The sequence below is a fragment of the Pteropus vampyrus genome, unplaced genomic scaffold (genome assembly GCF_000151845.1).
Source record: "Pteropus vampyrus isolate Shadow unplaced genomic scaffold, Pvam_2.0 Scaffold82, whole genome shotgun sequence".
Taxonomy (NCBI): Eukaryota; Metazoa; Chordata; class Mammalia; order Chiroptera; family Pteropodidae; genus Pteropus; species Pteropus vampyrus.
The window spans coordinates 3,273,169-3,288,886 of record NW_011888863.1 but is presented as its reverse complement, the minus strand read 5'-3'; the positions used below and the strand labels follow the sequence as shown (position 1 = coordinate 3,288,886).

Below are 15,718 nucleotides of genomic sequence, written 5' to 3'. Positions count from 1 at the left end.
AGAGCTAGAAGTACTCCATCTTGTCCAGTTAGAGACAGAAAGCAGAGTGTAATAAACTACCTCATAACAATTGGGCGGTCTAACTAGTTGTAATGTTGGGCAAGCTGCTTGATATTTCTGAGTCCTAGCTTCATTTTCTAAAATTTCTAAAATCTTTAGTGTTGCCTTCTGCCAAAAAATCATTCATTATCGGTCACTACTTTGCATAGTTATATTTGTCCTACCAATGACCTTATTTATTCCACAAACCACTAAGTTCTCAACCATGCCCCCTGCATGGCATAAAATTATGTTACCGCTAGTACTCACTGCTCTCACTTCAACAGCCATAATCTTATTTAGATACTAAGAATGGACAGTGGTGCTTATGATTCTAAAGGAAAAGGAAAACAAAAAGGGCTAACAGTCACTTCAAGCTCAAGGTAAGTGGGTACTACCAACTGATAATTTAGGATGTAAAACACCAAACAGTCTAGAGAGACTGTCACTTGGCCATCTGCAGTTATTTATGATTGTTTTCATTAATAGAGGAGACTGAGAATACAGACAGCCAAAAGCAGTAATCTTCAAGTGACTTACATATGTCTTGGAAAGTGCATTAGTACTTAAATTTGAATAACACTAATTCTGCTGTCTTGAAAATTGAAGCTAAATGATAAAGTATATTGGGAAGAACTGAGTTAAAGAGAGCTAGGATGTTTCATTATGTCCTCTTCTTGTCCCCCTACTCAGAATTTTTCCCTTCAATAGTGATGGACAACTATCATTAACTTTCACATTTATGGAAAGTACCATAAAATGAATTGCTTTAGATTTATATTTTGTCATATTACTTTCTCCACATAAACTCTAGCTTTGGGAAAGTCATAAAAGAATATTTGGGGCTGCAAGCAATTTCAAGCACCAAAAATAAACAAGGATAGTAAGTATTCTCAACACTGATTTACCTACTTGGTTTAATAAATATGGAAAGCAAGAGTTTTTTATGATTCAACTAGCCATAGATAACCAAGGGTTGGTTATTATATAAATGATGAGTAAAGTGAGAAGCGAAGTGGTAATTATTATTTTAAGCCAAACCTGCAGGAAGATGTACTCCACAGTTAAGTATGTCAATTAGGAAGACAAATCTCACACTGTGACCATAAACATTAGGCAAATTAACCTTATGCTCCTATGTCTTTGAGACTCCAGTTGACCCTCCTGGATATTTAATAACCTTCAGAGTTGGAGTGAAAAGTTCCAGGTCAGTCAATGTCAGAGAAGACAGGTGGATAAATAATTGTTCCTATCTAAATGTTACTATGTCATTTAAAATAATTAACAATTTAAAAAGTAATCTTTTTCTTTTTTCCCTAGAGTTAAAGATTCCATGGGGTTAGAGGAATAAATTCACTTACTGAGATGGATCTGAATCACTTCCTTTTCGTTTTCTTGGAAACTCTGTCACATGTGGGCTGAAGGATCCAATAGCTATTGGTTTTGTCCATGGGCTCATTTGATTGGAAACCATGGGAGCAATGTACTGGCTGTCATCTAGCAACGCCTCAGCTGTGAGAGATAAAGCACAATAAATCTATTTTAAACATTAAGTTTTACTTTATACATATCCATATCACACATTTTAAATGGTTTTCCTATCTTGAAACTTTAAAAATGTCAACTAAATAACAACATAAATTATGTACACTCAAATGAGAAATGTATTTGTTAGTCCATATTTTTTAAGTTTATTTTTCCCATCTAATTGTAAAAAAATGAATACTGTAGAAAATACAGAAAACACAAAAAAGTTGAAAGAGGGAAAGACCAGATTTCACCAACCAACGTTACTGTTGAAAAATATTTCCTTTTAGAACTTTTTCTATAGTTGTTATTATTTGAAACCATAGTTTATATTCTGCTTTGTCTACTTTCACTGTGATAATAACTTTACAGTGTTATTACAAATTCTTTATAAATTATTCTAATGGCTGCATAATGTAGCATCATGTAGATGTGTTATAGCTACTTAACCACTCTTCTATTGTTAGATGTGTTTGTTTTTATTTTTCACCATCACAATATGTATTGTGGTACATAAAGCTTTTTATCTACTGGTTATTTCTTTGGATAGCACTCCAGAAATGACTTAACAAGGTCAAGGAACATGAATATTTTATACCCTGAATTGATAAATATGATAGTAAAATTCTTTTTGTCTAAAGTGTGGTTTATTACATGTCATAAAATAAAATCAGAATCAATAAATTAAAAATTATATATAGTCCAAATGTAAGCTACTGCCTCATTAATTTACATACAACAAATCTAAACTCATTTGTATCTTAGAGCATAGATTGAAAACATATAAGCAATAAGAGAATGCAATAAATCTATAATAATGGGAAATTTGTAACATATCTTTATCAATAACTGACAGATCGAGCATTCAGAAATGATATAGATTTGATCCACACAATGAACAAGCTTGATATAATAAACATATACAGATCAATATACCTAGCAACTTCAAAATTTAGTATTGTTTTGAGGTACCCATGAACATTTATAAAAATTGACAATATACTCAACCAAAAAGCAAGTAAATCTCAACAATTTCAAAATATTGGTAGCATACATAAAACATTTTCTGATTACAGTGAAATTATGTTAGATACTTGTAATAAAAAGATAACCAGAAAAAAAAACCTGGAAATTAAGAAATACACAAATAACTCATGGATGAGGAAGAATTCAAATGTAAAATTATAAAATATTTGGAACTAAATAAAAATATTATACACAAAAATGTGTGGAGACACTGAGAGCATTACTTAGAGGGAAATTTTAACCCTATATTTTTAAAAAAGACTGAAATTTAATGAGCTAATAATTTAAGAAATTAGAAACAGACAAGTAAGGTAAATCAAAAGAATTCGATGACAGGAAATCATAAATACTAGAAATAAATGGAATGCAAATAAGTGCAGACCAAAAAAGCTAAATATATGTTCTTCCAAAAATTGGAAAGCCTAATAACCCTTTGGCAAGATTTTTTCAAGAAAAAAAGAGGATATAAATGAATAAAGATAAGAATGGATGTGGGGTAATAATTTTAGATGCACTAGAGATCAAAAAGATAATAAAATTTCTTAAATAACATTATTCTAAATATTTGGAAACAGTTAAAATATTTTAGAAATTTTTTCATTAACAAAAACTAAAGCAAAAAGAAAATCCTGAATATTCCTATATTCTTTCTTATACAAACTATCCCCATATGTAGAAAAAGTAAAGAATATCTTAGCTCCCAACTCTCTTTTTTATGAGGCTTATATAATTTTGATATTCAAACCTGGCAATGGCAGTACAATAATGGTAAACTATAAATCCACCTCATTCATGAACAAAGATATAGAAGTCTTAACAAAATATTAGCAAACAAAATTCACAAATATATAAAAAGAATAACCCATCATGACAAAGATAGTTTTATGCCAGGAATGCAAGTGTAATTTAATATTAATAAATCAATGTAATTTACCACAACATCAGATTAATGGAAAAATATGATTATGTCAATGATAATGCTAATATCTCAAATATTAATCAAGAAATATTGAAAACACTCTCTTTGCAATCAGAAACAAGAATACCTTTTATCACTACCCCTTTTTTAACACTATATTAGAAGACCTGTAAGTAGAGTAAGGCAAGAAAAAGAAATATGAGATATAAAATTTGGAAAAGAAGAAAATCATTTTTTTGCTATTATTGGGAAATACAATTTAATACACAGAACCCCCCCCCAAATCAACAGATACATTATCAAAATTAGTGACTGTATGTGAAATCAATATATAAAAAATCAACCGCCTATCTATTCACTAGTAACAAACAGAAAATGACATTTAAATTGATACAATTTATAATAACCCCCCAAAATAGAGTACCTAAAGAATAAATCTAATAAAAATGTATAAGATCTATAAGATCTCTATGTAAGATCTCTATGGAGAAAGTTATAAAAATTTAAAACATTTAAAAAGATCCAAATAAATGGAAAGATATGCCATGCTTATGGACTGGAGGCCTCAATATCACAAAGATGTCAATTCTCCTAAAACAGATGTGTAATTCCTCTCAAAATGAGTACTCTTTTTTTTTCTTTTTTTCTTTTCTTTTTTTTTTTTTTTTGGTAGAACTTCGCAAGCTGAATATAAAATGCATATGCAAGTACAATGGGTCATAAATAGCCAAGGAAAATGTGGGAGGATTTGCCTTTTTAGATATCAAGACATTCTAAAGCTATAATAATTAAGATATTATGGTATTAGTGGATACTCAGTGGGGGAATAGATGAAAGGAAAAGAAATATAGAGCCCATACATGCACATATGGATGTCTGCTGAATGTGAGGTAAAATTTCAGATTAGTGTGTAGAAACCAGCTTTTTAATAAACTTTCCTGGGACAATTGGTTTTCTCTACGGGAAAAAATAAAACCAGACTCCTCACTTTATACCATATATGAAAACCAATTCCAGTTGGATTGAAGACCTAAATATAAAAGGCAAAAATATTTGGTGTAGAAAGAATTTCCCAAATCCTAAAAAGTGAAAGCAATAAGCAATAAAGAATAAGACTGATCAATTCGACCTCCTTAAAATTAAGTTGATGTTGATCAAAAGACACCATAAAGAATGAAACCACAAACTGGGAGAAGGTATTTGTTACACATACAAACAACAAAGGGCTACGTCTAGACTGTATAAAGAATGCCTTTGCAGCAATAAGAAAAAGACCAACAACTCAACAGAAAACTGGATAAAAGACTTTAATGGGCACTTCAAAAAAGAAATTCCAACTCTCAACACAAAGGAAAAGATACCCAATCTCATTACTAAATCAAGAAAATCCAAAGTAAACTATAGTGATACATACCCATCTGGTGGCTGCAATTTAAAAGTGTAAGTGAGGATGTGGAGAAATGAGGATGCACATGCTCTGCTGGTGAGAATGTAAATTGCTACAACTACTTGTAAAGCTGTTTTGCATTACCTAAGTCAAACACACACAAATAACATGTTTCAGCATTCCATTCGTAGGTACATGGAAAAACTAGATATATCTTTAGAGACATGTATAAGAAATGCATTAACAGTATTATAATTAAACAACAAAAATTAAAACCTGAGAAAACTAGAAATTATTTAATTTTCATCAACAGATGTTTATTCACAGAATAGAATACTAACAGCAGTAAAAATGAGTGAAGTAGCAATATACTTATCAACATGGATGAACCTCAAAATAATGCTGGGCAAAAAAAGTCGCAGCCAAAAACATATAGCATGTTTTTTAAAAATTTGAAGTTCAAAAATACACAAAACTAATCAGTATGTTTTTTAGTAATATCTACAAAGTTTGCCACAATATACAGAAAAGCACGGTAACCTTACACTAAATACAGAATTCTGTGCGGGACATGGAATTTTAAAGAATTCATGTTCTATTTCTCAGCGTGGCTGGGAGTTCACAGATAACTGTTTTGTTTTTGTTTTTAAAACTACACACATAACTTTTATAATTCTCTGTAGGTATCAGAGGTCTCACAATAAAGAAGTGGGGAGAATAATTTTAGCAATGATTGTTGGCCACTTAGGAAGTAAGTTTCTTTTTATGGTATCTCAAGACTTCTAGGCCTAGACTCTCTAAATGGGACCGATTGGCAATCACCAAATACCACATAAGGTTAATTATGGTTTCAGCTCCTAGACGCCATTCTAATAGATTCTGAATGGCAGAACACCATCTGTTTCCACAAAAGAAAAAAAAGGAGAATTTCTTATTGATAGCAAATCAACAGGAAAAAATTCACTAACCACACCCTGGTAATACTAAACCCCTCCCACCTCTCTCTTACCTCTCCAACACACACTCAAGCAAGGGCCTTCTTTCCTCCACAGAAGTTCTAAACAAATAAAGATTTTTTGACTTTTACTTTAGGGAGCATTATCTTCACGTTTCAATCCTACTTCCCTATTAATCTTTAAAATAAGAAATAGACTACATTTAGGAAGGCAGAATAATATTCTTTTCACAAAATCAAAATCTGAAGCTCCAGAAGTCTTTGTGTTCCCTAATGAGTGGAGGAGAACTGTCCCATAACTAGCTCTGTTCCATCAAATCTGGCTATGTCAGTAGAATTATATTCAAAACAAAGGGCTTTCTATAAACAAAGAGAAAATATAGTTTAGTGGAACTAGTTAGTTCTGGATGAAAGGATATGTTCTTTGGAAATAACCCAGTGTTCAGGTAGTGAATTTTTATACATTAGAAGGTGACTCATAATTTAGTATAAAGATTTCATTTTTTCCATTGAAGTAAAATTGGTATATAACATTTTATTGGTTTTGGATGTGTAAAGATTTCATTTTTTTACCCTTCCAGTTTACTTTACTTTCAGCCTCTACATATACTTATTTAGAAGATGAGACCATATGTTAAAAATTGAAATTTAGCTCTGCTTTTATGTAACTCATTTTGGAGGTGAAAAGTTCATATTTTCATATTGTCTTTCCTCACCAAACTGGTCACTTCTCAATGACGAATGTAATCCATGATATTTCACACTCAGTAAAATGATTCAGAATTTAGATTAACAGAGATATTGTGATTGCCTTTTACAAAGGAAGTTTGTGGTTTTATTTAAAATGAGGTTAGCATTAAATCTCACTCCACTCCGGGCATCACCCTGGTGATGGTAATTAATCTAACAATATGTTAAAGGTCTACCATTCAGTATCAACTCCTCAAGGATAGAAATAAGTTGTGGGAAATGAGCAGCTACTTGGGAGTCACAAGCAAGGGAGACCAAGAAGTTACCTGGTTTAGGCTAATAACTACAAAGGGGTTCAAAATTTAGAACATGACATTATATTTTAAAGAGAATATATATACACACGTGTGTGCACACATTCACAGAAGCACAATCGCAGGATGGAAAAAATCCATTTTTCATACAACTTAAAAACTTTTGTCCCCTTACCTACTTCCATTGTCAGTAGTGAGCTATATGTTAAAATTTATACAAAATTTAAATTATCCTCTGAATAACTTTTTTTATCTGAATTACTTTTTGTTAAGAACAATTTGTTCAACAAACATTTAAGTTACTTCCTTAAAATATGAAAGTGACCTTTGTTCTTAACTTCTGAGAGGCCATGCCCAGAAAATCTTTTTAGTCTTTTTAATTGAAAAAGTTAAACTTCTAACTTTGAAATAATTTCAGATTTGCAAAAATAATGCAAAGAATTTTCATATACCCTTCAATCAGATTCCCCAAATGGTAATGTCTTACTTAACCACAGTATAATTATCAAGACCAGGAAATTAACGCTACTCTAAGTATTATTATCTAATTTATAGACCTTATTCAGCTTTTGCCAACTGTCTTCCAATGTCCTTTTGCTGGTCCAGGATACAATGTAGGATCATATGGTACATTTAGTGTCTGTTATGTGCCCTCAGTTTCCATTAAATTGTAACAGTTCCTCAGCCTTCCTTTTTTTTTTTTTTTTTTTGACATTTTTTTAAGGGTGCTGGGCAGTTTTGTATAGAATGTTCTCCAGTTTGTTTGTTGGATATTCCCTCATGACTAAATTCAGGTTAAGTATATTAGTCAAGAATATCCCAGAAGTGACGATGTGTCCTCAGTGCTAAATGCTTTTACTTTTCAATTTTATCACTGCTGATACTTTTTATTGCTTCTTTAAGATCCTGTTCTTCAGGATTCCAAATGGCATTCAGCTCATGGAATCAACAGAAGAGGCAGAGGACAGATTTATGAGATACTCTGTCTTTTTATCCCCAAATTTTAGCATAGTGCCTGATACATAGTGCTTAGGGTTTGCTGAAAGAATGAATTACATTTCATTTTATTGCCCAGGACATTCGAAAGAGGTGTGAAATCGGAACTTCCAGATTCACCTTACTGGCCTGCTGGGAAAGGTGAAATTCCCACAATAACGAACATGCAGTTCCCCATTGTACCTACTTCACAAACAAGTAGGCCAACCATTACTACCATTACTTCATTTTTACCATTTTTAATTCCATAGAAGAAAAAATACTCGTGATTATCTGCTGGAAAAAAAGTCACCATGGGATATGGGACTTGGAGGTCTGAATTAGCTTCTCAGCAAGACAACCAGTAATTGTTTCATAGGTTTGTGCTAATGCATTACAATAGAAACCAAATACTCTTTCTTACCACTGACACATCATTGTAAGATGCTGAGTCACATAATAAAAATAAATGAAGTACTACTTGGCATTATTTAAGAAAAACACCATCTAGAGATAGTACTATACATAAATAATGGAAAAGCTTCTGCTCAGCAGAAATTTAAAATATTCTATTATTTCACAGTATTTATTAAGAGCCTAATCTAGGCGGAGGATATATTTTAAAAGGTTACAATTTAGTACTTGCTCTCAAGGTTATAATCCTGTATATGTTTATGCATATGTAGCTACATAGACATATAAACCAAATACAGAACGAAATTTGATCTAGATGGGGGTAGAAGTTCATGCTGCAAGAACACAGAGGGAAGTGCACTTAATTCTATTTTATGGGAGGAAATGACATTTAAAAGCATTTATTGGGCTGAGAATTTCAGGCTAAGAGAAAACCATGAACAGGAGACAAAACAAACGCACTCAGTAAAATCCTATACCATTGTTAAAAATGACATTTAGTTTTTGAATCAATGGATATGTATCTGTCAGCTGTTAGAAAATGCATCTCCTGATAAAAAATCTGATTGATAAAATTAGACTTTTTCAAAAGAAGTTTTACCTTCTCATATGTACAGTATGGAACTCAAACTTTGGTTGACAACCATAAAATATCCCACATTTTTGTCCTAAATTCTTCCTTCTCCTAAACCAAACCATGTGATTCTTTCAAACCTTACCAATATGATGGTGCCTTGTCACTACTGGTTGCTCTCAGCTGGACATACTTTGGCTAAAAGTCCTGCACTGTGTGGTGTGATTGGGATATAACACCCAGGAGTTGTCTAGTCCACAGAGAGGACAGTAGAACTTTTATTTATATACTTTTAGGTATAATCAGTACATAATTTATAAGCCTTTATTTTATTCATCGGGCCTTTACACTGTTAATTCATTCACTTACATAATTTTAGAACTTTAATTGACATTAAAGATGGTCTAATATAACGCTCTCTTTATCTGAGACAGAAACGGACTTCCACAATGAATTAAGTTCTTTGCTCTTTATCAGACAACCAGACATTGATGTAGGAAGGACCACTGTGGAAGTCTCCTAAGTCCCAAATAGGGCTTTCCTTGAGTAAACCCAATTCTGTCTTTTCTACAGGCTGTTTTAAGCCACATCTTTACCATTTCATGCATCTGTTTCTCTTTTTATACTTAGGTGCTAGCCCTTTTTTGTTGTTGCTAAGTTTAATCTTCTGTATCGCCCTATCAGCATCTTTTTGCATTCAGATCGTATCAAACAGACTGATTAAGACTTCTCGAAATATGCCATCTGCAAAAGTGACCAGCATGACATTTACATTTTTAAACAAAATGTCTGGGTGGCATGTTGAACAAAAAAGCCAAAGAGAAAACGGCAGAGAATTTACTCACTGTGACCAAATACAGTATAGGCAAAGTGAGAGCCCAAGTAAGAGAGACAGAGGAAAGCAAAAGATTGACACTAGGGAAGAGACAAGGATGCTTAGAATGGACTCGGTCACTCAGCAGGTAGGACAACTGAACTGGCTGGCTGGAGGAAGCAGTAAGACTGTGATCAATGCGAGGGTGTCAGAGAGTCTCAGGGATTAAGTTGCTGACTATTAGGCCTCGAGGCTTAAAACAAAACTGAGGGGATCTGGTTACCTATATGACACATCCTTCCTGTGAGTAAGGAGGGGGTATGTTTCCCAGGCTTGTTTAATGCAAGGGAATATATATCCCAAAGTATGTGTGAGGTAAGATGAAGATTGCTTATACTGCTTCCAGGGGACTATGTACTAATGACGGCCTTAAAATGAGAGGGTACCCTGGATCTCTTGTACAGTATATACTAAGGCTCTTCATATCTGGTCACGAGGGCATAGCATTCAGGGTAGAACACAAACCAATTGTATAGGTGTCAATGGGAGAGACTGGATACAGAGAGATATAAAGTTTATGACTTCTAAACCATTGAATAAACTCAAAAACCAGTTTTCCAGTTTGCAGCGCAACCAAGTAGAAAAGAGATGATAGGAAAAGAGCCAGCCTATTCCCCGACTGGGATAGGCGCCTGATGAATGGAACTTGTCAGCTGTGGTCCTATAATGTCCTGCATATCATTCCATCAGTACGTATTCTTCAAGCTACTGTAAAGCAGACACTACTATAGGGGCTGGGAATATGATGATGACCAAAGAGACTTCTCCCTCATGGAACTTAAAATCTAATAGATCTTCCTGTGTATCCTGGAGTTCTACCAGGTATTAACTAAAGGCTTGAGTGAAGCTGATGGTACGGTAAACTGGAAGGGAAGGACAAAATTATTGGGAAATGGTATCATTTACACACACCAACGAATAAAATCTAGTACATAATCTTGAAGTGTTGAGGTACATGGCCCACTCACTTGCCTGTGTGACATTCAATGTCCAAGATGGTATTTCTATAGATATTAACAGTTCCTAAGTTCATTCATTTGTTCACACACTGTTTCTCATCTGATGGAGTGGGGAAAGGGAAGATTTTCTTAGATAGTTTTTATTTATTATTTGATTCAACTACTTAGATAATTTTTATTTAGTATTTGATTCAATTAAGTGTTGCCTTTTTAAGTATCTGGTTTGATCTGGAAAAAAAAAACTACTTTTGCTCTTACAGATAAAAAAAATCCTATAAAATATTTGGAGAAAATCCTAAAACAATATCTTGTTTTATTCATTTGTAATAAAAGATTAAGAAGAAGGAAAAGAAAAGAAATCATCTTGTCCAATTTGCTCACCTTACAGCTGAGGAAACTGAGGCTGAGTTTGAAATAATACGCCCAGCTGTGTGTTACACTGCAGTTTAAATAGAGGAAAAAGAGAACTTAAATATAATAGCTTCTTCAGAGCAACAGTTCTCATGCATGTCCCACTCTCAATCACTACAGAAATTCGCAAGGAACAAAACAAGCTTAGAATGAATTTCAACGTCACTGAGAAGGCAATATTCCCTTCCACCAGCTTTTAGCAAGCAAGCAGGAGGGACACTTATAGATAAAGGAGTTATAGTACTGCACTGATTCATACACTGAGGAAAGCTATAGCATAAGACATTTTTTCAAACTGAGAGAGTTAAGGAGGTATTTTAAGCCTCCATTATAGCCTTGAAGGAAAAATGAAGATGATGAGAAGAGATTTCAGGCAGGAATACCACTTAGAAGCCAACCGCTACAGTGAACCAGTATGATCAGGAGAGTGACAAAAATGGGGGTTAAGTCGCTATTGTGGATGAGACCACAGCCACTGCTGTTGCTGTTCCCACTCCCCGCTACTGCCACCATCACACATAAATTAATCTTTTACTGAACCCTTACGCGCCAGGCACTATACCCTTTACATTATTTTATACAATCCTCACAACAGTCCTCAGTGGTGCTTTGGTACGTGGGGACACAGGCTCAGAGAAATGAAGTGGTTGCTGCAGTGGTTGTTTGCTGCGGCTAGGCTACAGTCCTCAGTTACTCAAACACTCATCTAAGTGTTGCTGTGAAGGTATTTTGTAGATGTGATTAAAGTCCATAATCAGTTTACCTTAATCTCCCTAAAAGGGAGATTATCCCAGATAATGATCTGAAGTGTTGAGGTCCATGACCCACTCACTTGCCTGTGTGATGTTCAATGTCAAAGATTCCTATAGACTATAATAACAGTTCCTAGATAGTCTGGGTGGGCCTGATTTAATCAGTTGAAAGGCATTAACAACAGAATGGAGGCTTCCCCGAAGAAGAAATTCCGCCAACGACAGCCACTTCGGCCTATGCCCGAAAGTGCCAGCCTGCCCTGCAGATTCCACTCTTGCCCAGCCTGCCCCTGCTCTTGGATAAGCCAATTCCTTGCAATAAATCTCTTAATTTACAATAAATCTCCTACTAGTTCTGCTCTTCTGGTGAACCCTGGCTGATACACATGCCTAAGATCACACAAGTATTAGGTGAAAGAGCTCAAATCCTCTCAAAGCCAAAAGTAGGCCAGTATTCCAAACTCCCTCCCTACAGAAGTTCAACTGTAAACATCAGCACTTCACAGAAATGGCACCACGTCAAAACATCTAGCAGGCGTCGAAGGAAAGGTTAAAGGCATAAGAGCTCTGGAGGCCAGTCTGCCTGGGTTCAAACCCTGGTCCTGCTACTTACTCTGCAACCTTTACCTTGGGCAATATACTTAAATTCAGTGTCTCAATTTCCTCATCTGAAATGTGCAATAATAATAGAAACCACCTGACAGAGCTGCTGAGGATTCGATGAATTATACCACGTAAAGCATTTTAACACCTAGCACATGGTAAATACTTGGTAAAGGTTAAGGATTATAAACCATTTAGCAGAACCAAAGGGTGAGAATGATACATGCTAAGCTTTTGAAATGGGGCAATGGGGAAGTGGAAACACCCACGATGACTATTAGGAAACTGGATCATGGGAAAGCAGACAGTGATGATACAGACTGTAATCGGAGTGATGGAAGCACTGAAGAATGCTTCCCTGACTATTCTAGAGAAGGCCAACATTTCACAGGCATTACAACCTAATCCAGGGACGGGCAGAAGCAAGAAAGAGCAGTTCATCAGAATTTCAGTTAAACATCGACACAGAAAAGTCTCTAACTTATTCTAGGCCTGACTGATCCTCATGCATAAAAAGAATACAGGGCTTAGCATTTTCAACATCAGCAGGTTTTTCCAAAAGGCGCAAAAATGCATTTAGATTTGGATGGTCTACACCCACATCACTGTTACAAATGGGAAAATACAATTCTTGCAAGTTATGAGTAAATGGAAGACATGATGTAGGCTAATATCATGATTAACATTAGTCAGGTATGACTGGATATGCCAAATTCAACCCAGAATCTATAAAAGATATCTGAGGTATCAACAAAATGATACCTTCAGCTTAACTTCAAGAAAAAAAATTCATCAGTGTTCACAAAAATATTGTGTATCTATCTTTTCACTGAATAGTGATTAGAAAGAATAAAGACCCTTTAAAAAGGTGGGACGGGGAGCACTGACACTGCAATAGGCAAATGTTACAAAGTTCTCCAGACTGAAACAACATGAGTTTTAAAATAAAACCTAAGGTGACATTTATGACTTTCATACTATCTAAGCATAACATGCCATAGTTACAATAATGATCAGAATCTAAAGCTGCTTTCAGGCTCTTCCCAAATAGCTAATGAAATTTATTTTTAACTCTCTTGCACACAATGCAATGTGTGTGTGTGTGTGTGTGTGTGTGTGCGCGCGCGCGCACGCGCGCACGTTACTTTTAAATTGTACACCTGAAACTTATTGGATTTTGTTAACCAATGTCGCATAATAAAAATTAATTTTAAAAAAGTCTCTTGATAAGTGTCCTAGAGGCCTTCTAAAATTTGAGGTATGAATTTGAATGTCCTCTAAAATCAGGCTGCTTTGCTTATGACCACAAGTCCCAGAGGCAGCTATTATTGTGAAAAGGAATAGATAAGCCAAAAGTGCTAGTGGAACTCATTAAAAACTAAAGAAAAGAACTATCCTAAAGAAGCCACTAACACAGGATGCATGGAAAACTGGGTTTGGCCTCTCTTTTCTAGGTTGTTGCCAGGGTGACTCACTGTAGAAGAGATGGCCTAGCTAGAATGCAATAGTGTTTGTCTCCATGGTAGTGTAAGCACAGCCTACCTCTGGGTACCACGTAACTCAGAGAGGAAATCTAATTCTTCAACTAGGGAGCTGATAAGAGAAATGAATGTAGAGCTAGAGATCATATTCAATATTCCAAACAAACTTTTCTCTAGATCTTTGACAAAACAATTATTTATCTTTACAATCTTTTACTCATCCAAACATCCACTGATATCTACTCTGTATAGTGTTCAATTTCAATTCTGTTTGTTGTTTACTGATCTTTCAAAGTCTATTTCTGTAAAATACCCATGGCTGTGTATATAGGCTCAACAACAATCTAGTCTCCTTATATTCTCCTCCTGAGAAAATAAAGATGAAGAGGTATTTTGATGTATACAGAGATTCTGCTTTTAAGTAACTTCTAAGCCAGTGATCCTCTGCACGGTATCTGAACTGAAATAAGGACACCTTCTGATGTTATCACACATAGGTGTTTCTATTAGTGCTCTTTTCACATTAGGGCACTGGATTCTTTTTGGTTTATAAACCTTCACTAAGTGTTTGTCTTGGAGGTCAAGGCGAGGGTCATTTTCGGCAGTTCCATGGAACTGCAGGGAGGGGCGGGGGGTGATTCTGAGAGCATACTTGGAACACATGTCTATATCAAGAGTACATCAGTGATGAGGACAGTGGAACAATACAGGTCATTATGTTAAACACACATTGGAAGTCTGGATACCTGCTTTTGAACAGGCTGTAATGGGAATAAATGAAATAGTACTTGTGATGCTTATCAGGACAAATAATACGAAATGGATTCAAAGATATAAGCAGCTACTTTTTTCAGGGAAGAAAAGAAGAAGAAGGAGAGAAAGAAGTGGCCCAGAAGGACTTGGAGTGAACACTAAGATTTAATAGCCAATTACCTGGCAGGAACCAGGACCTCTGCTATTTTTCTTTCTAATCAGAAACATGCCACAATAAGCCTTTTCAAAAGCTCTATTGCTGACCATGGACCAAAAAGATGCAAGTACCTTTCCTTTCAGAGAGCAGGCAAATCCCCTGACTGTAACTCAGGCTTCTGGGACGACTGTCCTGCCACATCACAAACATGGGAGGGAAGGCCTCTCAAACAATAGCAATGCAACTTCAAGGATCAATTCTTCCTTTTCCACTTTACCTAGCCAGAGCCAAAAAGAATACTCACTCAGTTCTTTCAAGCACGTCACTGATGATTTGCCATTTTCATGCCTAATTTCTGCACTGAAAAACCCCCTTCTTTGCTGCCTCCCTAAAAATTATCTATCCATCAATGTGAACATTGGCACTTTCTCTGAAAGCCTTCTGTGAGTCCCTCCCCCATGAACTAGATATAATTTCTTCCAACTTTGGGTGGGGAAGCTCCTAACAGTTAACTCCTAGCAGTTAAACTATATATTTTACTAGGTTCTACCTTGTATCACAAATACGTTGGCTGCTTTTCACCAAGCCTGATATATTTTGTAAGCTCTTTAACCCTTTTCTTGCTTTATCCGTTTCTCCATCTCTGTTCACCTAGTATAGTAGTGGATACTTGATGAATGAACCAGCCCTGTTCACACCTCAAATGAGCCATCATTCATTTAAAATCAAAAAACCTTTATTAGGCACTTAATAGGTACAAGGAGTTGGAGACTGTAAAGATACGTAAGAACCAACCCTGCTCTCCTAGGAAAGTGCAACCCAAGGTTGGAGCTAAGAAACTTATCTGAATAACTTGTGGCAAGCAGGCACAGGTGTTAATATAAGTGGTACACATAAAACACTACAGC

The 15,718-nt window shown here is 35.1% G+C and overlaps 1 protein-coding gene across 4 annotated transcripts in view; it reads right to left on the bottom strand.

The window, feature by feature from the left end:
* ARNTL2 (aryl hydrocarbon receptor nuclear translocator like 2) overlaps positions 1-15,718 on the bottom strand; it is a 67,642-nt gene that overhangs the window by 43,704 nt on the left and 8,220 nt on the right. For all 4 annotated transcript variants that reach the window (XM_011363093.2, XM_023532370.1, XM_023532372.1 and 1 more), the window contains exon 2: positions 1,401-1,551. In XM_011363093.2, coding sequence (XP_011361395.2) covers positions 1,401-1,551 — 151 coding nt within the window. The remainder of the gene's footprint in view (positions 1-1,400; positions 1,552-15,718) is intronic.